The 23218-nt window shown below is 44.3% G+C and overlaps 1 protein-coding gene across 3 annotated transcripts in view; it reads right to left on the minus strand.

The window, feature by feature from the left end:
• Positions 1-23218, minus strand: part of ASTN2 (astrotactin 2) — a 913616-nt gene that overhangs the window by 4830 nt on the left and 885568 nt on the right. For all 3 annotated transcript variants that reach the window (XM_057548646.1, XM_057548645.1, XM_028165454.2), the window contains 2 exons: positions 12072-12172; positions 10176-10359 (listed from right to left, as the gene is read on the minus strand). In XM_057548646.1, coding sequence (XP_057404629.1) covers positions 10176-10359; positions 12072-12172 — 285 coding nt within the window. The remainder of the gene's footprint in view (positions 1-10175; positions 10360-12071; positions 12173-23218) is intronic.

Consider the following 23218-nt stretch of genomic DNA (forward strand, 5'->3'; position numbering starts at 1 on the left):
GAGAAATCTTGCCAGGGGACATAACATCTGAGCTAGGTCTTCAATGATGAAACAAATTTTTCAGGTAGATGGGAAGGCAGAGGAGATACCTCATCCAAAGTTGGGCTAAAGAGGGCGGGCATAAAGCATCAGTTTTTTGAAATGGTTAAGTGCAAAGAATGGGTGAGAGACGAGTCAGTTTGGTAGAGATCAGACCATCCAGAATCTTCTGAGCCATGGTAAAGTACTCTATTTTTTGGGTGATGGGGAGTCATTGTCTGATAAGTCATAAATACAAAATGAGGTTGGGAAGGACAAGTCCTCCAACATGACCAAATACGTTGTCTCCAAGGGCCCAGCTATTTCCAAAGAGAGAATCTTGGAACTCAACTGGGCCAAGCCTTTGTATGGATGGGGAAACTAAGGTTTGAAATTAGAAAATAATTTGCCTAAAGGAACACCTTAAGTTAGTAACAAAGGCAAAGCTAGAACCTGGGCTCCTAAGTATACAGAGCTAAGATGAAATATTTGGCTCTGGAGTCCCAGATTCAAATCCTAGTTCTATAACTTAGCTATGTGGATCATAAGCAAGTTCTTCCTAATAACTCTTAGTTACTGCAAAGCAAAATGGGAATAACAGTGTTTTTGGAAGATGAGATAACCTGGGTAATTTGCTTAGCTTCTCAGTAAATGTTAGCCAAGATTCAAAGTAGTATTTTATAGTAGAAAGGACATAGGCTCCAGAGCCCATTAGGGCAAGCCACTTCTTCTCTGTGAGCCTCAGTTTCCTCATTTGTAATATGGGGACAGAGACAATTATTTTGTAGTGCTGCTGCTAGGCTGGAGTGAAATTACCGCCATAGGCATCTAGCACAGGAATTTGCATATAATACGCACTAAACCAATGTCAGTTTGCCTAACTGTCCCCTGCTCTTTCTCCACTGTACACTATGCCTCAGCACCTTGGTTTGCAATGAGACAACAAAGGCAGAAGAACTCAGAAGGTGAAGCCATGAAGAGAAGGGTTGGAGGTGCTCAAAGGCCGAGTAGGGGGACGTGGGTGAGAGGCAAAAGGTGAGAGTGCTGGGTGATAAATTGTAGGCAATGGAGATTCATAAATCAAAGGCCAGGCATGCCTCAAGCTTTGCCTAGAGGGGGAAATCGCAGGTCAGAATGACCACTTTTCTCAAATACCAGAAATGAAATCTTCCTCCTTGGAGACAGGACCCAGGCCTGGTGGGATAGGAAGTCAGAGGTAAAGGAGGGACAGCACACATTAATTTATCATTGTCCCAGCAGGCAAGATCGAGACAGGAATGGCTTGTGAAGGAGTCAGCAGCTAGACTCAGATGCCGCTTCTTCGGGAACTGTAGAACCTTGGAGTGACCGTTCTCTTCCCATCACCATTACCCGATTCACTGTTGACACAGTTCTCAGACAGAGACCTAATTCTAAGGGGGCCTTGGAATGGAGAAAAAGAGGACAGACAGTAAGGAAACATCCCCATTGGCCTCTCTCCCTCCTCTCTGTCTCTTGAGCCGAGCTTAAACGTCTCTGTGTTAACTGACCTCAAACTTAATGAGAGTCAAGGGCATAGTGTAGTTGCAAAAAACTGGAACACAACCTCTGGAAGTAGAGAGGGCAGATTAAGGGAAATAATGACTTCCATTCACGCTGCCCTTGTCAGGCCACATCTGGAGAGCCCCACTCACTTCTGGTAAGAGGGACATGTGCAAACTGCAGCCAGATCATGATGCTGAAGGTTGTCTCAAAAGCAAGTCTTCTGTGGAAGTGCTGAAAGCAGGAATCAAGTGTCACTGAAGCGGGGATTTAGGAAGATGGTTATGTTGTTCTAGTAACTGAAAACAAGAGGGGAAAACCCTGAGGGTCAGGGATGATAATGACTACAGGTGACTGAGGACCTACTATGTGCCAGAAACCTATGCAACATCGTCTTAAGTGTAATCCTCACTGCAATTCTACAGTGCATACTTTAGTCCCAGTCGTCAGGTGGTAAAAGTAAGCCTCAGGCTGGTCATATGATTTGACTAGGGTTAACAGAGTAAGAACAGCATCTCAGATCGCTTCAGCAAAGCACCTAAGTGTTAACAAACCACTCAAAAACTAACAGAAGGCACACACACACACACACAAAAATCTTAAAACTAAAGTCTTCTAAATGTAGATGGGGTCTTTCTATACCTCCAGTGGGTTCCCCTTCACTGGAGATGATCAAATCGAGCATGCCTTAGAAAAGAGTCTGTCTTAGTCTGTTTGGGCTGCTATAACAAAATACCATAGACTAGGGAGCTTACAAATAACAGAAATATCTTCCTCATAACCTGGAGTCTGGGAAATCTGGGATCTTGGCACCGGCAGATTTGGTGTGGTGGTTGGTGAACCTCTTCCTGGTTCATGGAAGGCACTTTTTCACTGTCCCCTCACATGGCAGAAGGGACAAAAGACCTCTCTGAGGCCTCTTTTATGAGAGCACTAATCCCATTTATTAGGGCGCCACTCCTATGACCTAATCAGTTCCTAAAGGCCCCTTCTCCTAGTTAGATCGCCTTGGGCATTAGGTTTGCAATACTGTCTATGAACTTTGCAATGGCACGGACATTCAGACCACAGCAGAATCTAACGGTAGTGGGAGTTGGAGCAGATCTTTGTTGCTTTTGTTTGTTTGTTTGTTTGTTTTTAATATCAGAGGAATTAGGGGCTTGATTCATAGAGAAATACCATCTGATGAGCAGTTCACAAGAGAACATGCTGTGACAACTGTCATAGCATCGGGTTCCTGAGATGAGAGGACCACATTCACTGAGATTCTATTCATGTTTCAAAGCCACGCTAAAATTTCATCCTCAGGAGGTCTTCCAGATCTTCCCAGCTACCCTAAGTCACGTGTTCCTCTTTGTTGCTGAAGCATTTCATTTCTCTGTTGAGATTCATACTATATTATCTATTAGTTGTGCACATATTTTGGGATGCAATGTGTTATACTGGATAGGACACTAGTTTGACATCAGAAGACAATACTTTGAGCTCTGACACTTACTAGTTGTGTAACTTTGAACAATTTACTTAACTCCACTGATTCTCTGTTACTTCATCTTCAAAATTAATTGTTCAGGAGATGAAATGAGATAAAAATGACTGGGCCAAAATAAATGTTCAACTAATATTTCCCACCTGCTTCTTGGACAGTGTATAGATCCCCTGGTATCTAGCTCCTCCTGGTTGTGCAAGAAGAAGGGATTAATAATTTTCAGTCCTTAGCTTTCAAAATACAGCACTTTTCTAGCAGAGGTTGATAAAGGGAATGAAATAACACAGGAGCATCATGTGGATCTAAGGAAGTAATTGGGCAAGTGGGCAAAATGTTTCCCCAGATTTGTTTATAATAGAAAAGAAGTTGGAAGGAATCTAGTTGGTCTTTAACAGAGGACTAAATTAATATGTGATGCATTCATATAATTAACTGGCTAAAAGCCCCTTCAAAAAGACAACGTATTTACACATGCATCCATAGGAAAAGACTTGTACGTGTGCTAGTAAGCGTAAATAGGCAGAAAACAGAACAAAGTGTATGTACTTCTTAAACATAGCAGAGTTGATGGAAATGGAACTGTGGTCTGTAGATGTCAATGTATCCTTAAGTCTGTACCCGTTTCCCTACTCATAAGCATATCCATGTCACATCCATATCGATATCTGGAGAAGTACGTGCACACTTAATTTTATCTCTGGGTGGGGATTAGGGGTTCAGGGGTACAACATTTTTGCTTGCCATTATATATATATCTGTCTCATTTACATGTTACAGAATGAACAAGAATTACTTTAGGATAAAATACAATAAAGGCATTTCCGTTTTGAAAACATGCATACACTCACACGTATTTTAAAGCTGGTGCAATGAGTATGTGCAATGAAGCCATGGTTTTATGGCTTCGCAGTGGTTCACTGGGGTTACTTTCAGAATAAATCCACATCAAGTTTAGCCTCAGACCACCCCCACTAAACAGAAAACCAGAAGCTCAGGTACTGCCATGTAAATATATTTCCTCAACACCAGGTTTGAAATATGATTTGTAAGGTGACTAGTGAAAATATTTACATTTGGCTTTGTCTCCTCCTTGTTCTCTCATAAGAAACCATGAGACCTTCCAAGAATTCATTCCTAAACTGATGGTAAGAATAACTGAGTCTCAATGAACCCAAAAGTATTTCGATTTTGAACTGATGGAAACTTCAAGATAATTATGTACGTTGCTATATTATCAGTGGGGAAAATGTTCTGTGGGACATTTGTTCAAAGTCATAGTTTGTCTTGTTTGTATTTATCCATTCTAAGACATCATCAATTTTAAGAGATGCTATTGATTTAATTACAGCCTTTCAAGAAAAGAAGAAAGAATACAACACTTAATGTGCAAATCTATTGTGCACAATCCTTCACGATTTCCGAAATGCCAAAATATGCAGAAAAAAATAAAAGTGCATCTGAGATGACAGGAATATGGCTCTAGAAGCCTAAATTTGCTCTTGTTCCCAATGTCCTAGAAATTCCAAGAGAGTGAATCCAAGATATCTAAGGAAAGAGCTAACATAATCTTGGAATGAAAAAGGTACACTGACATCCCAGGCTTGAATATTTTCACTAAGAACAAAGCAATGACAGTTCAGAGCATGTGCTAATCCTTCTCAGATGGGAAAAGCTTCTTGTCTGCCTGTGTTGAGAAAGATCCCAGAATGAACCAATCCTGGGATGATTTCTGTGAGCTATTAGCAATGTCTGCCATGGAAGCAAGAGGGGCTGACATTAGAAATACACCATTTCTAATCTAGCCAGATAAATTCCACTGAAACAAATCTCTTCAAGTGCTTGCTTTCTTTTCCCTACACTATCATTTTAATCAGACATAACTGAAGAGGATTGAGAAGCTCAAGAGTGGTCAAGGGTATTCTGATTGGAGCAAATTTTGGTCCCTGGCCACCTATAAGTTCAGTTTTTCAATTCTCCTAATAGGAACCGTATGGCTGGGACAGCTGGGTGTCAGCGGGTCTTCTCTGAACAGCTGTTTGCAGTAACCTGTGGTTGCCATGGGAACCAGGCTCTGGAGGACATTGGCCTGATGGATTTATTAGGTAGCAGCAAGAGTCACCCTTTTGTCACTAAATTTTATGGGGGTACATGACCACAAATCCACAGAGGAGTAGAGAACATTTTGGGGTTTGGTGATTATAGGCCGACAAAATCCTAATTGAGCTCATCCCATGATACCAGCCCTCAGAGTGCTCCTGGGAAAAGCTCTTATTATCCTAGCCATCCTAGGTTCCTGAGAAACAAGCCATGCTGGGCTAGAGGTGAAAGGACACTCATGGTGTGCCTCTTCTCTGGTCTCTATGACCTTCGGGGCTTGCTGGTTCCTTGGCTTCGCAGCTGGAAGGGACTTTGGAGTCCAGTTCTTTCATGTTGCAAATGAGGCCCAGAATGGAGATGAAATTTGTCCAAGGTTACACAGCAAGTGGGTGGCAAAGCTAGGACATGAACTCAAGGCAGGGTCTTGCTCTCTCTCCTTTACACTTTGATGTTCTGCATACTTGCTAACCCTTAAGAAGCATGGTACATTTACCCACAGTGATCCTCTGTTTAAAACCTTTACCCAGCTTTTGGAAGAAAGAACAACTCATGAACAGGGCTCGTTAGAGCCATTATGATCTGACCTCTGCTGAACTCTTCAGCCTTGTTTTTTTCCCTTTTCCTTCTCACCTTGAACTCTCTGCCCCACTGAGATTTATCCTTCCTGACGAAGGTATATTCTCTTACCCCACCCTCTCTCACCCTTGCACTGGTTGTTCCTTCCAGTGAGAACACTCCTCCCCTTCCACCTGGAGGACTCCTGTTCACCCTTTACTTCTGAGCATACACTTCACTTTCTTCTCCAGGAATTCTTCCTTGAGCTCCAGGTCTGGATTAGCTGCACCAACAGCTGCATCCAGAACCGTGTCACTCAAACTGTGCTTTTTAACTAGCCGCATTGGCATCACTGAAGAGCCTGGCAGAAATGCACACTCTCAGGCCTATCCTAGACCACTGAGTTGATGTGAATTTTAACCAGGCCCCTGAGTGATTCGCCGGCACGTTGAAGTTTGATAAACGTCGTTCTAAAGCACACTGCTCACCCTTCTTACACTGTGCTTCTTGTGACATATTTCACTGCATCTGCCTGCTGACCAGTCTTGTTCTCACTAGATGTTGAGCCTGGTAAAGGCAGGAGCTGTCTTCTTCAGTCATCTGTTTCCAGCCCACAGCACAGGGTCTGGCACATAGTAAGCACGTTAAATGAATCGATGACTCCATAAATTAATAAGTGAGGATATCCTCAAGTCTCTTAATATTTGCAAGGACAATGCATTTTTTTTTTTTTAGAATGTTATTTTTAAGCTAGAAAAACCTTAGAGTTTGCAGAATTCAGTTGTTTCCAATGGGGATCTATAGATCCTTGATAGCTCAGGTAGACCTCAGGGACCCTTAGGACTGGAAGGGGGAAGTGAAAGAGGAGACCCAGCAAGGGGGCTCCAGGCCACCCACTCTAGCTTCTACCAGAACAACTCTGTAGTCATCTGGTTCACACATCTACTCATCCCATTATCCAATGATTCAATAAGTAATTGTTTAGCCCCTACTTACAAGAGTGAATGGGGCATAAAGGATCACTAGCTATACATAAACTGACATTGTAGTGGGGATAATACCTTATAGATAACTCAGAAGTAAACACATAAGCAATATAGGATACTAAAACTAGTAGATACGACACAGAAAATTAAAACATGAGGGTGTGATAAAGTGAATGGGTAGAAATTTTAGAGGATTCTCTGAGGAGGTGACTTCTAGCTAAGACCTGGGGTTCTTTGTAAGCTTTATTTAGAAAACAGCTTTTTCACTGCTAAGAAAAAAAAAAAAAAGTACTACTATCATTTTGTTAGGGGAACCACTGACCAAAACCACTGCCCTGGCCAAGCCCTATAGTAACCACTTGCATGAGTTATCTTACAACAGGAGGTCCTGGTAAGGAACTCAGAACTAACAAGCTACCACCAACTGGAAGAATTTGGGAAAGGTGAAAAGGAGAGAGGAGAAGCCAGTCCATATGTCCTACAAACCTCCCAGAATCCTTCTCGCTGGAATCCATCTTGGCTGAGCGATACTCGAGTGCCACCAGGAAGGACCCTGAGTGAGAATGATTGGCCAGAGACAACTCATAAACTAACCCCATTACCATAAAACCTGAGACTGCATGCCACATGGCAGAGCAGTTCTCCTGGGTTCCCTTACCCTGCTGCTCTCTGCCCAGGCGCCCCTTTTCAGTAAAGTCTCTTGCTTTGCCAGCACATGTGTCTCCTCGGACAATTCATTTCTGAGTGTTAGACAAGAGCTCACTCTCGGGCTCTGGAAAGGGTCCCCCTTCCTGCAACAATCTTATAGATAAAGAGACTGAGTGCCAGAGAGGGCCACAGGCCAAGGTTGCACAGTGAGTTTATTAGCAGTGCCAGGATGGATTAGGATGCAGCTGCCTTGATTCCTGCTGATGCCAGTGTGGGACATCAGAGAAATCTCAGATTCCCTCAAGAGACGAGAAAGACGGAAGGAGGAGGGAGTTGGGTGGCACAGTGGGTGTTGGCAGATAGTGCCTGGTGACTAGCTGGCCGGAGGTGAATCGGTCCATTACTGAGTGGGTTGTTCTGCCTCTGTGGGTGACCAGAAAGCCTTTCCAGAAGATTTATGTCCTGGAAGGACCCCAGAAGATGATAAAGACAAAGTCAGGAGTGAAGCTCTGGTTTAGCTTCCACCTAAAATCCCTGAACCCTGTGGGAAAGCCCAATAAAGTAGAATGCCTTTCCCTGTCCCCAGGCAAGATGGCAGCCGAGATGACTCATGCAGCAGCTTTCATCTGGGGCTCTGTGCTTCTGTCTGTCTGCTCTCTTTTAGCTTTTATCTAAAGAACATTTCTTTCATGTGAAAGGGAGAAAGTTACAATCCAGGACCCAGCAAAACAGATAAGGCCCGCCCCAGGGAAAGATCCTTTTTAATCCCTCAACCAAGCCTTGAATTCTTGGGGTTTACTGCAAGTGTTGTAAGGGCTCAGGGTGAAAGCTTGGGGCAGAACCGGACTCCACAGCAAACTCTGGGCAGCTCATTTAACCCTGTGGGGCCTCCAATTCCTTTTCATTCATAAAATGGGGAGGGTACCCTACTTTGCCTAGTTTACAGGGAAATTTTAAAGCTATTTAAGGCATAACACGCTGCCCTACTAAGTATTTCAGGAAGTCATGCAATCCTCTTCAGTGCCACGGACACTAGCCTGTCCCAGGGCACTGCACCGTCTCTCCTGGATTAGTGTTACAACAGCCTCTATGGCCTCACTGCCTCCTTCTGGTCTAGACACCTCTAGTCCAGACTTCCAACTGCAGTCAGAGGGATCTTTATCCCTTGAAGATCTGATAACATCTCCCCCCTGTGAAAAACACTTGAAAAGCTCCCCATTACCCTAGAGAGATAATCCAAACTCTTTAACCCTACTTACAGGGCATTCGGAACTGGCCCTTGCTGACCTCTCCCTTCTTATCTCTTCCCGCTCCTGCTGTCACACACTTTGCTCCAACTACACAGAAATTCTTTCAGTTCCTCCACACAGTGTTTACCAAAGTGTGGAAGGAGTTCCCCTGGGGCAGGAGAAAGGATTTTAGGTGGTACTCAGGAAGATCACAGATCCAGTATTAAACAACAATGAATCACACTGAGGAAAAGCATTTAGATTCCCATTTTCACTCTCTTCCCCTCCTCCAGATTACTTTAAGAAAGAGAGTTTTAGTTCAGGACTGTGTCTTAAGTACTTCTCTAACACTTGCTAATCTCCCTTTTTAAACGGAAAGCCTCAGGCTCAGCTAGGCTTGAACTACATTGTTTTCTGGTTTTGTTTTTCTTCCATTGTACTGAATGCTTAAATTTAATCTTTATTAAGGGTAGATGGTGCTAGTTTTCCCTTTACAAAATGATACAGTGTTTTCTTTTCAAATGTATTTTCAATAAGTGGACCTAAGGAAGAAATAGAAAATAAATGAACTGCATATGGTATGGCGATATGACAAAAATCATAAAGGTGGCAGGCAAATGACCAAAATTTAAGAGGAAAACCCCTGCCTATGTAGTATTATCTCCTCTGAACATTTCACAGGCTACTCCCTTGGCCCCAAACCCTTCAATCCTCCTCTCCCTCCACTGGTCTGATACCTACTCACCCTTTAGGCCTCAGAGTCTCAGCCCTTATGGGGGCTTCACTGGGTTATCTAGACCGAGTGTCTATGCCTTGCCTCCCCAAAGGGCCTCTTTTGTCTATTCTTTTGACCCTTATTATTCCTATTCTTTCCAACTGCTTGTTTAATTACCTGCAACAGTAAGCTATGCGTAGGTAGGGACAGTTTCTACATTTTTAACATTGCATTATCAACTACCGACCTGAAAGAGGGGCTACTAAGTTTGTGTTGAATAAATGAATGGATGTCATTGTTGGGTGCAAGGCATGAAATGCAGCCGCAGTTTCAGATACTACTTTGTGAAGCTTCAGAATATAGTGACTGTGTGTTAGTTATGGTTGAATCCTCCATGGCAACTATCACAGTGGTTGGCATGGTCACTGCTGGTGACAAAAAATCGTGCCTTAATACATGTTGCATTTATGAATGTATTTAGTCTTGGTTACCAATGGACTTTATTCCAGAAAAAAAAAGCACTCGGATTTCTTATGAAAGAGTAGGAAAAGCCCTAGATTAGGGGCCATGACCCTGTCACCATGCTCTTCTACGATGTTGGTTAGGACATATCCCCTCAAGGAGGTTACGCTTCCCATCTCTAAAACTGCAAGTGGAAGGTGAATAAGGGGAGGGATTGACTGAAAGAACACTGAGGTCTCTGATCTGACATTCCGGGAGTCCAAGAAGCTAAAATTCCAAGATTCTTTCATTCTCCCTACCCACTTCCCCTCTCGAACCCTGACATGACTAGGGTTGACTGCCACTCTTATTTATTTCATAAAGCCCATTCCCAGCCTATGGAAGAAAGGCTCCAGTAAAGTCAAATGGAAGCAAGAAGAATTTACCACCCAGCTCGCGCTCATATGCCCACGTACCTGGGCCCAAGCTCATCTTCACTCCTCCAGACAAAGTCACCGAACTTCTCATAGTGAGAGTTGTAGTGGTGCTGGACTCGAAACAGCATGGAGGCTGAGACTTCCATCAGCGTGTTGTAGGCAGTCTGCTGCTCCTTCCCACTTGTGTACCCATTGTACAGATTGTAGATCTTGTCAGCTATCTCTGGGGAGGAAGAATTGCAGGCACAGATCACTGGACAGTAGGAAAAAGGGAGGACGAAAGCATGCCTTGCAACTAGGAAGGCATATTCATGCAGGAGTTCACTAGTGCGGTCTTTGGGGACAGACAAACCTTAATTCCATCCCGAATATGTCATTGACCAGCTGTGTTCAGTTTTCCTATCTATCAACCGGAGATAACGATATATAGTCTGGAGGGACACTGGGAGGACTAAATTAAAACGTGGATGTAAAGCACTCAATACAGGGTCTGGCACAAAGTTAGTGCTTATAATTACACTCACTAACATAAGTTTTGTGGCTATGATTTAACAGAAAATTCCAAACAAGTGTAGAGGCTTAAATACACTGTCTTGGGCTCATCTCAATAGTCAACTTCTATCTCCTCTCTGCAATACTCCCAACACATTCCTGTGATCAGGTCTAAAAGCTTTCCATTCAAAAATCTTTCAAAGAAAATCTAGACCCTTCTGTTTGCCATTCATGGCAATTTCTACTCTTTCAGTCATTCCTACTAATTGATGTAACTAAAATTCATTATGGGCTGCTCTCTTGAATAGGAGGCACATTCTTTCATCTTTGAAGACTTTGAACAAAATTTATGTATGTTCCCACATTACTGCTAACGGCAATTGCCTTCAGGACAGTCTGGGGGACTTGGGTTCAGGATGGGAAGAGCATTTACTTTGTACCGTTTTCTACTCTGATCTTTATTGTTCTTATTTTTTTAAACCATGTTCATGTGTTATTTTAAAATAAAAATACTTTAAAAAATTACCAGGAAACCATCTCAAATCCCCTCCCTTTTGAGACTCAATATCTCACCATCACCTCTTGTCTGGTAGGTAGCACACAAACATCTATCATCAAGCTTATGATTGAGCCATTTGAAGAAATGTCTCTCTCTCTCTCCCCCTAGAATGTGAACTCCTGAAAGATGAAGAGCATGTCTCTTCTGCATTGCTTGTACCAGGGTTCTTAGAAAATATTTGCTCAACTTGAAGTGGGCCACCAGGTCTCATGAGCTACCATCATGTTTTTGTAGAAACTGTATCTACACATTGTCTAAGAACTAAGTATATGGTAGATCTGATTTATTGGTTCTATTTTTTTTGACAGGTGTTTTGCCTAATGCTTACAACTTCATGGACGAGGAACAGCAGAAAAGGTTTCATCTTGCATGCTAATTCTGACTGATAGTTACTGACTCTAGCTCTGTGCTGAGGATTCTGAGGCCTCCACTGGGCTAGATGGGAAGGTGTGCTCTGATCAGCTAATGATATCTGCTATGAACGCGGCAAAGCCAAGTGGTCCTCTAGGTGCCACCGATTTGCCAGCTCTAGCGTAGCCTGAAGTGGAAGAAAGGGATTGGTCCCTAAAAGCCTAGGCCAAGGGGCAAGAACACAGTCATGGGGTTCTGACTCTCCACCATTCCTTGCCTCTAAGTCAGAACACAGATTCTATAAAAGAGGAGCAAGTCTTTCTACTGGCAAAGATACTGCTGATCAGTCTCAATTTCCTTCATGGCTTTGATTAATTTATCTCCAGGTTCCTCCTTAGTCCCTGGGCTTTCTTCTCCCTGTGCCAATATGCGTGTGAGGCAGGAAAGCAGTGGTAGTTAGCGACTGCTGGGTGCAGAATTTAGAGAGCGAGAATATGGGAGTTACCTCGGAAGTGAAGAAATGGGTCACCTACCTTCTGCCTTACTGTCATCTACCAGCGGACAGGCGGTCCTCAGGGTCACTGTGCTGAGCTCTGAGTGCCTCCCCCGTGTATCCACTGCATAGAGAGTGAACCTGTAGCAGAACAAGAAAACAGCACAAGGCTGTGACTTCAGTAAAGGCCCTGGAGGTTCCAAAGAGGAACACAAAATCATAGCACAGGAATAATAGTTGAAAGAACTCAGGGATGCTTAGGCTGCAGGAAAATGATTTGGAAAGAAAAAAAAGATAATTATTAAGCATGTATTGAACACCAACTGCCTTGCTGGGCATTTTGCACATAATCTCGTAATTTACAAGTAGCAAACCTAGAAGGCAGGGATTATTATCACCTGCGTTTCACCAAGGAGAAAACTGAGACTTAGTTGTGTATCTTTCCATGGTCTCACAGTTACTGGGGGGCAGAGCAGTCTGAATCCAGGACTTGAGAAGTCAACCCCGATGCTATCTTGTATGGCTTTATATACGCATTTATATATTCTTTCATTCATTCATTTAACAAATCTTAGTTGAGCATTAACTGTGTGCCAGGAATTATTTTAGGTGCTAAGATTACAAAGATGAGCAAGAGAGTTAAGGTCCCTGCTTGCATAAAGCTAAACAAAAAGTAAGCAAAAAAATAGATAATGGTGAATGATAATAGACTAAAGTGAAGGGGGACATGGCTGCTTTAGACAGGTGTGTCCACAAAGGCCTTCTTGTTGAGAGGTTTGATCTGAGACATGAAAATGAGAAGGAACTAGCTTATGGGAGGAAAAGCATTCCAGGCAGGAAAAGCAGTAAGTGCAAAGGTCCTGAGCAGTAAGTGTAAAGGTCCTGGGAGTTATTCTAGGTACAAGGCATGTCCCCAGCTTTCCGCGTTGTTGCCTGCAGCTCCATGCTGTACTGGGGGGAGTAGGCAGCCTGTGTGGTATTTGACGGAGAGAATTGGTAAACTGCAGACCTGGTGGATTCAGGTCCAATCCAGGGCACAGAATTCTTTCTAGAGTAGACACGGTTGTCTGGCCTACTTTGAGAAGGCTCTCTGACCCTTCAAACCTCCAGATCTCCAAGTTCTGAAGTTTAAACAAAGTCAAAGGAGTGAGTAAACTTTCAAGAAGAGGTAATCCTTGGAGGCCAGCGACAATCTGAATAGAAGGGAGAAGGGCTAAGCATCTCAGCATCCTGTCTTTGTCATGCCATCCTCTTTCACCAGCGTTCAAGGGTAGAGCAGTAGTGTGGAGTGGGAAGAGGGTTTTCTGGGTCAGGTAGCAGCAACTACAGTCCCAGGGGCCCTATTTCCTCTCCTCCTTCTCCAAAACCTCAACTTACCGCATGTTATAAAATGGGCATAACACTATGACTGCAAGTTGTGGAATGATGAACCTTGATTGACTGCACATATTAGGTAGTTAATAAATATGAGTTGGTTGTCCAAATTAATTAATTTGTGCTGAGTCCTTAATATGTGTCAAGCAGGGATCTACGCAGTTTTATCTGCATTATTGCTGTTAATTCCCCCAGATGATCCTAAAAGATAACTACTATTACTCTCTTTATTTTATATATGAGGCTCAGAGAGGGAAAGCAGCTTGCCCAGAACCACACAGTAATTACTGAGACTGGCAATTAAGTCTAGGTGTGTCTGACTCCAAAGCCCATGCATTTAACCACTATCAGCTACTATCCTCTGACTAAAGGTCTGTGGATATCACCTCTGTACAAATACAAATCCATTAGGCACACTTGCCAAACTCCAACTATGTTGAAACAGTGCCATTTCACATGTTTTTCTAATCTTATGAAAACCTCCTAAAATAATCACTCTCATTATCTCCATCTTTCAGAAGAGGAAACTGAAGATCAAAAAATTAGGCAATTTGTCCAAAATCACAGTTAGACAATGAAAAAACCAAGACCTGTATCCTGGTTTGTCTCACTCTAAAACCCATTCTCTGAACTCTCAGCTGCCATTTTGCTGCTCCAGCTCCAGCACTACTAGCTCAGAGGGTCTGAACCTGGAAGTCTCAGAGGGCCTCTCAGCTTTAATACCTCATGACATGATCGTCCAAAGGTTGTTTTTATAAAAGGCACTATAAATCAGAACTTCTTGGTACAAGGGGCACAGTAAGCAGAAGCCAGTATCTTTCTGGAGAAACTACCATTTGTCTTTTTTGTGTGAAAGTCTCCTTTTTAAGAATAACTCAATTTCTCTTTTGAAGAACTGTAAGAGGTACTCATGCCATCCCTAGAATGTGTTTTTAGCTTATTCCTTGATACTGATTCTGAGTTTCGTTGTAACTCAGACAGTACCTTAGCGCCATCCTGCCTTTACGAGGAAGCTGGTGTTTTTGGTGCACGTCGGAATTCATCCATCAGTCGTGCCAGGTCTGTGTGTATGACGCCACGAGCCAGGCTGGCAGCAAGCCTCATAACCACATACGCTCCACATTCTTTGCTGCTATGGGTCACTGCCACTAGGCCCATGACAGACCCACGGAGACACCTCCTAGCACTGCAGGAATGTCAGCACTGAGCTGTCCCACCAACATGCTGCAAAGGGAACTGGGGTGAGGGGTCAAGCAGGGAACAGGTCACCCAGAGCCCCAGAAGCAGGAGCCTTGTAGACAATCAGCATCCACTCAAACCTTGGCTCTGAGGTTCACTAGCTGTATGACCTTGGGCTGGTTGATTAACCTCTCTGATCCTGAGTCTCCCCAAATGTGAAAAAAAAGAAACAAGTCCCCCCTCCCTGAAGAATTGTCAGTCCAAGTGCAGGAAAACTAGCCCACTTCCTAAATGTAATGATAGGCACGGCTGCCATCTAATAAGTGCTCATCGGTGTTGGGGCTTTTGTATGCACTATTCCAGTTAATCTTCCTAATGTATGAGTCAGGTACCGTGACTGTTTGCATTTTATCAATAAGGATGTTGGTTCCAAGGAGGTCAAGTAATTGACCTATTATTACATATTAAGTAAGTAGCAGTGGGGGACCAGAATTTAGGTCTGTCTAAATCCGAAGATTATACTCCTAACTACATTGTACTATACTATCTTGTCAAATCTAATTTCACCTTTTATCTTTCATCAGCTAGCTTGGAGTGCTGGCAAGGGTAAACAAGTGTGGGTCTAAACCTAATAGATGTGACTAAGAGACCTAAATATGGAATATTTTGGCCCCATCTTCAGATGCAAGCCAATCTATTCATCTGCTTTCTGGACCTTTTGGGTTCAGCCTTTGGCATGAGAACAACAGCATTGCGATGTGGGGATTATCTCTCGCCACCTGTCATATCTCAGCACTGTGAGCGGAGCTCAGTTCTAGCACTTACTACATCCAGGATTGTCTCAGTCAAGGGAAGCAGCAGGTGACAGAGGAAGAAGTCTGGTCTTGGAGATGGCCAGGCTTGCATTCACTTTCCATTCTATTCCCTGGCTCTGTGACCTTGGACTAGTCACTTTACCCCTCTGTGCTTATTTCACCTCTCCACATCAAGCATCTGTGGTAGGGAGGCTGCTGTCCATTTCACAGGTCAGCGTGGATGAATGTGAAATGTAAGTGCTATACAAGGTGAGTTACGACCAGGAAGAAGGGTCGGAGGCAAGATCGTAGTCAAACTCCAGGACGTGAGAACTAGTAAGTGACAAAGGAGGGAGGTAAGGAGAGTATTGGGTAACACTGTGTAAGCACTTACTACCCACACAACATCTAGGAAGTGGCAGAGGCAGAACCCAAACCCTAGCCTGAAGCTTGGGTACAGCTATATCCCTGGCACTTAATACAGTACTAAGCATATGATAGGCACTTTAAATATTTGAGTAAATGAATGAACTTGAGCATATCCCATCGCATTTCTGAATTTCAGTTTCTGCATCAACAAGATGGGGCTAATTGTAGAGACAGTGCATGGCTATCTCAAGGATTACATAGAGTGATGCATGAGAAGTGGCTTGTAAGTTGCAAGTTTTAATAAAGGCCATATAAAGAGCACTTATTTGGACAAGGGTACACATTTTTAAAATGTTTTCTTGGAGTATAAGAGGAGGAGATGCATTTCAACTGAGGGGAACACAGAAGGCTGTAATAAATATGTGAATGAGTCTCCAAACATGAGGAGTTAGAAGAAATTTTAAACACTGCTTTCCCACTGGCCAATTATGTTTCCAGGATGCTTCTGTAATATATTTCCTCCACCAAGAGGGTCCAGGGTCACCTCTCTGCTTAGCCAAGCAGCATGAATAACAGCATGCTGGGAAAGAAGTAGTCTTAGGTTTTCAAATTATAAAACCTGGATAGAATCTTGCTTTCCCCAGTTGCTGGCTGAGCGTTCTTGGGAAGTCACTTCACTATCTCTGAGCCTCAGTCTCTGCACCTGGGAAAGAAGTAGTCTTAGGTTTTCAAATTATAAAACCTGGGTAGAATCTTGCTTTCCCCAATTGCTGGCTGAGCATTCTTGGGAAGCCACTTCACTGTCTCTGAGCCTCAGTCTCTGCACCTGTAAAACAGGGTGAAGTTAACCATATCTCACAAGTTCGGGATCAGGACTCAATGATATACTGATTGCAGCATGCCTGGTTCAATCTTTGCTCCCCAAAAGGTAGCTTCTATTTGTGTTATTAGAGTAACCCAACATGTCAGTAGAGGCCCCAGGATAGAGGAGTCCTCAGGCCACCCTGCCAGTGGGGGTGGAGGGGTGCCGAAAGAGGAAGATGTCAGCCTTATGGGCCTGGGTCAGAAGTCACAAGGCCATGTGCTTTCTGCCTGTCTCAGCTGTAATTGTAGAACTGTTCCAGAGACACATCTGAAAGCTGTTAGCAGACCAGGCAGGGCTTGGAGGGGCTCTTTGAGAGGGGCAGAAAGTGGCAGTCCCTGATGTGGGGAAAGAGAAGAGAATGAGAGAGGCAGGCTGAGAAACAGATATACGCATACACACCCACAAAACAGAGTGAAAAGGGGAAAGAGAGAGATTGAGAGAGGACACGGTCAGATCTGTGTTTCTCAGGGGTCGGGAAGGGTGCCGGCTACCTCAGCTCGGTTCTCTCATCTTTACCTGCTGAGGCAGGCTGAGATCCACTGATAATGTGGACGAGAACTCCTGAGCCATCACCGAACTCTACAGCCTCACTTTACAGGTGAGAAAACCAAGGCCCAGAGAGGAAGCAGACTTGCACAAGGACCCGCTGCCAATAAGTTCAGAGTAAAGACACTGGCTTTCCCGACTCCTCCTCCAGTGCTCCTCCTAGACACCACCCTGCTTCTTGTGCAATTGACTGACTTAGCTCCGACTGCACCTATGGGATAATTTCACTATAATAAGAGGTGACTCCAAGGATGAAGTTGGGGAATCCCAGGCTCAAACCCTCGCTACTCCTTCCTCTTTGTTTCAGGGGGAAGAACACTGGCCAAGGTGGTTGAAAACTTGAGTTTGCATCCCGGCTTTTCCAGAGACTGTGGGCTGTGAGATCTCAGATGCCTACAGCTATAGGATCTTGGTGTACTGGGATTTCAATGTGTGGGGAAGTGCCCTGGGATTGATGACTCAAATGCAAAGTGTTTTTCAATGTTTCTTCACCATCTTCAGGACAAAGCACAATCTCCTTACCCCGGGCCCCCAGCGTGACTCCTTGATGTTCCTTCATTTGACACTATCAGGTTGAGACTCTGTCATTGAGTCTCAAACTGGCCACAGATCTAGCCTTGTTTAACAATCTCTGCTTCCTACTCTGTTTCATAGTAGAACCACATCCAACTGCTAATGGATCCCACCTCTTTGCCTTCACACTTGCTGCACCTTCCATCTGGGTCACCCGACCCCTTCTCCACTTGACCCTCTCCACCTTGTCCTTGGAGCATCAATCAAACCTCATCTCCTCTGGGGAAGCCATTCTCCCTGCACAGTGCCCTGTCACGGCGCAGGTGGCATGGCTAGGTCAGTGCCCAGACACTTCTCTCGTGCCCCCATGAGTACGTGAGTGTCTTCAGGACTGGACTATGGCCCTGCCCATCCCTATCCACCTACATCTGGTGCTCAGACACCTAAAGCATGTGGTGCCCAGCAAATACTTTCCAGAATGAATGACAGACTGAATGAATGACTCAATCAACTATAAGGCAGTAGTTCCCTTGTCTAGAAATCAGTTTCCCTATCTATAAAATGAACAAAAGGTGATTAGATTAAAAGGCCATGAAAGGAGATAGAATAACAGAGTGGCCCAAAGCATGGCTTTGGAATCAGGCAATTTGGTTTTAAATTCTGGCCCTCCATTTATTGGCTGTGTGAGGCCTTGCCTCAATAAACTCACCTGTAAAATAGGAATCATAATATTAAAACCCATTAAATAGGGTAGCTGTTAGAATGAGATATGGCAGGAGATTGCTCACCATTGATGCCTGGCATGTTAGCAGCCAACGAGAGAGAGCTGTGGGTACCATTACCAATATTATTATTACTATTATTATTATTAGGCCACAGCCCAAGGCTCTGACACCCTCCCCCCACACCCAGAGTAAGTTGTCCTAGTGGAGATTAGAGGAAGGGAGGTGGAAAGGAAGCTGTTGTTGGTCCCATCCAAGACCCCCGGAACCCTGTCACAGCAGGGGTGAGAGAATGAAACCAAGACATTAATTGGCGGTGAGAGCTTCTCATGGATCTGACAGGGGGTAAGAGCAGGGACAGGCGTTCAGAGGCCCACGTCAGAACTCGGTCCCCGAGAGGACGGGAAAATGCGTTTGAAGTCTCCAGGCCAACGCCTGCTCTTCCCCAGCCGCCGCGTGATTTAGGCATTCTGGGGAGGCAAAAGTCTCCTCTCTGATTTGAAGGGAAACAGATGTTTCCAGGCCAGAGGCCCTGGTCTTGTAAAATGCTCCTTCCCCCACACAGCTTTGGCAAACAACTTCCCGTTAGTTCATCCCCCCCCCCAACCCCCCTCCATCAACTACCATCACTCCCCTCCCTGCCATTCCCAGCACAATGTGGAAGGCAGGGGTGGTGGGAAAAACACTGAGTCCCGGCTCCAGCTCGGGGTCTGTGCAGTCAGATGGCCAGGGACACCTAACTACCCTTTTCTGGGTCTCAGTCTCTCGTCTCTGCAAGGAGGGAACTAAACCAAGATCAGCGCTGAGGGATGGGCTAGATCTGATCTTCTAGGGGCTTTGCCTCTGAAAGAGTTGGGATGATCCATTCCAGATCTTTCTCCATTGGAGTCTATGGCAAAGAGCATGGACTTGCATTATCAGGCTCTGGGTTTGAGTTTGAACTCCATCAGCTACTGGGCAGGAGCAACTGAACCACTGGGCCTTGGTTTCCTTATCTGTAAAATGGGGACCAAGGTTCCATCTCACAGGGTTGTGAGAATTAAATCAGAATTCAATCCCCCCACTCAAATTTTAGGTTTCTTATGAATGAAATTGAGCACCGTACCTCTTTCCTTGGTCTACCCATGGTGCTCAGAACAGTCTGAACCCAGAGTAGGTATGCAATAATGTTTCCCACTGATTCTTGACAGGAAGACCTGCTAGACACCTGGCAGTCCCAAGACTCAGGTACTTAACCCAGTTCTGCTTGAATAGTAGAAAGAGAATTCTCATTTTCATGATCACAAAGAAGCAGGATGGGTCATGATTAGAACAGACTTTGGAGCTCAAATGTTGGTTCTACACCGTACTATCTTTATGACCTTGGGTAAGTTAGTTAACCTCTCTGTTCTTCAGTGTTCTTGTCGTTAAAATGTGGATAATATCACCTCCTTCAAAGGGATGTTGGAGGAATAAAGAACTCAAAAGAGCACTCGGCACGTGGTAAGTGCTAAATAAGCTTTCACCATTTTTCAATGTGTGTGTTTAAATTATGAATCTCTTCTATAATGATTTTAAAATGAGATCCACCCCAACCCAATTCTTTGACATTGTTCCCATTGAGAGGCAGAAGCCTATGTCCCTTCACCTTGAATGAGGCGGGTTCATGAGTGCTTTTATTAATAGAGCACAGCGGAAGGGACACTGTGTAACTTGTGAATCTGGGTCATAAAGGGCTATACAACGTCCACCTTGCTCATTGAAACATTCTCGCTTGGAGCCCTGAGCCTCCATGCAGGACATCCAACAACCCTGGTGTGAGGAGGGCACGCCACGCAGAGAGGTTATGTCAGGCACCTCAGCAGCATGATGGTCAGGTCAGCCCAGCCAATCCCCAGAAAGATGCACAAAGGAACCTTCAAGCAGTTGAGTCACCTCCAGCCTTTGAACCCTTGCAGCTGAGGCCCCAGACTTAAAGGAGCAAAGACAGCCCAACCTGCTGTGCCCTGTCTGAATGCCCGATCCACAGAATCCATTAGCATAATCAAATGGTTGTTTTAAGCCACTAAATTCTGGGATCATTTGTTGTGTCATCAGTAGTCACTAGAACAATTTCCAAGCATCTAGAGCAGGAGTCAGCAAACTATGGTGCACAGCCAAAACTGGTCTGCTGCCTGTTTTTGTAAATAAAGTTTTAATGGAATGTAGCCACTCTTGTTTTCTTAAAATCTATTTTCTGTGGATGCTTTCACACTACAGTGATGGGACTGAGTGACTGCAACAGAGAACATATGGCCCACAAAGCCTGAAATATTTACTATCTGGACCTCTAGAGAAAAGTTTGCTGACCCCTGAATTAGAGCTTTGACAGTACTTAACATTAAAATCATTTGCTTACATTATTTCATTTGATCCCATTTGATCTGTAAAATGGTCATTCCCATTTTACAGATAGGCACAGTGAGTTCAGGTGACTTATCCAAAGTCACACAGCTATTCTGACCCCAGGTCTAATTCTGACTGCAGCTATTCTGACCCCAGATCTTCAACAGCCTGCTGAAGATCTGGACTCCAGTTTCGCCCACTGAATGGGCAGTGTGACCTTGGAGCATGTCCTGCCCTCAGTTTCCCAGACCGTGAAACGAGGGCATTGGGCAAGATGGTATGGACGGGCTGCAAGAATTCAGATGTCCCAAGTTTCCCCCAGCTGGGTGCTTTCCACCAGGCAAAATATCTCTATTAGTCCAGGTATATCAAAGTAGGACTTGAGAATGATCAGCCAGGGGCTGTACGGATACCACATGCAGCCCACCTACTCCCCAACACCAAAACCCAACCTTCTTATCTCCTAACTCGGGCTGACAACCCATGCTTTCTGCCAACATAAATATTTAATTCCAATGCCTGGCACAGAGAAACTGTCCTGGTATTAAGGACTCTAGCCCAGGTTTCTACTTTCAAAACAACCTAGTCTGAGCTGTGATTGGGAGGCCCTGCTTGGGACAAAGGTGAGGCGGTCTGCGGTTGGACTCCAAACATCAGTTCCCTACACTTGCACCCCTTTCAACCCCCCCAGCTCCATGAGCTAACAGGTAAAGAATCAGGGGAAGGGGGAGTCAGCAGGGAGAGCTCTGGGGGAAGGCCAAGTTTGGAAACCAGTGTGGGCCTAAGCTCAGGCAGAAGCAACAACAATCTAGAATCAGTGCTAGACATGCGCTGCTCTGACTGCCAAGACCCCCCAAATTCACTGGGTTATGAGCATTACCCTAAAACCCACAGTGCCAAGAATACCAGAACTCAGAAATAAATGCTTCGTGTACTGACATTTAAGATGAAATAGATATAAACTGATTTACAATGAAAACATGTCGAGGGTATCTCCAGTAACCAACCGAGGAATGAGTGACTATCACAGCAGCTCCACTCTGTGTGTGCCTGCCACTGGCGGAACATCGGAGAGACACCTGGCTCTGTGCCAAGCAGGGGAGAAACCACTCATGGGTAAGAAGAGTGTGGCCCCTGCTTTCGAGGAGCTCACAGGAGAGCAGGGAGATGGTCAAGTGAACAAGAAATGGGACGCAGTGCTACGGCACTTTAATAAAAATTTATTCTTGCCCCTACGTTTGCTTCAGGTGTGTCCCTTCTCCCTTCTTTAAACAGTGAACTAAGCCTTGGAAATGCATTCAAGGGCCACCTGAATCCTCTGTCAGCTGCAACCTACAGGGAATGTCAACCGTCTATAACAATCTCATTTTCTCCTACAAAAAAACATGGTGGACAATCCTTACCTTCCCCACTCAGAAAGCCTTAGAGGCGTGACTATGCCAATGGATTTTAATACACAAGTACTATGCACATGGCCTGTCTAAACTCATTCATTCACCTATCAGGTATAACCTGACCTCTCTTGAAAGAAAAATTCTGGTCCACACTTGACTTGGCTTTAGCAGCAGTTCCTGCCTTACTCCTTCCTTTTCTTCTTCTCTGTCCCTTCCCCTTCTCACCCCCTCTCTTTTCCTACTTCTCTTTTTTTTCAGGGAGTGGACAACATGACAACACATAGTTGGACTGACCACAGCTCTTAGTTGGAGGATGTTCATCTTTTAATAAGTTGCTTTAAGGTAAAGCAGACACAGTCTAAATTTATGGTTCTAAGTGAAGGAATGAATTATGCATGGAATGCCCAATTCCACTTCAACTTGTATTCCTCGGATCTTTAAAGCAAATTGTGGCCTTTTTCTTATATCTTTGTTGCATACTGGACAGCCTCTCTGAAACCCAGATAAAAACAATAATTTTTAAATGACTTCCGTTATAGAAATTTTTACAGGAAAGCATAACTTGGAAATATGTTGATCTTAGAGACAGAGGACATGATTTGTAGGTTTAACCTTGTCAACTAGCTATGTGGCTTTGGTCACATGATTTGACTTCTCTGTGCCTCAGGTACCTATTGATAACTCCACAGGGAGGCTGTGAGGACCAAGCAGTCATTATGGATGCAAAAGTGCCTTAGACATTCCACACACATTTCTTGGGCACCTACTCTGTATTAAACACAAAGCTGGGAACTTTTATACAGTTGTCTTCTGTTCTCTTTACAACTGTCTAAGGGATATGTATTATTAAGTTCGTATTTACAAGGAGGCAAGTGAACCATGGAAATTTGAATTGACTTTCCCAAGGCTGCGCAGATAGTAGTTCAGCCAGGCCCCAGTGTAGGTCTCCTAACTCAAAGTCCAGTGCTGTTTCCAAATAGAATTATTAGGTATTCATTGGTCCCAACTTGGTCTTGAGTCACAGTTCAGAGGAGGTTAGAGTTTATTAGGAGGATGAACTCCATGTT

Source organism: Balaenoptera acutorostrata, chromosome 6, assembly GCF_949987535.1.
Source record: "Balaenoptera acutorostrata chromosome 6, mBalAcu1.1, whole genome shotgun sequence".
NCBI classification, from domain to species: domain Eukaryota; kingdom Metazoa; phylum Chordata; class Mammalia; order Artiodactyla; family Balaenopteridae; genus Balaenoptera; species Balaenoptera acutorostrata.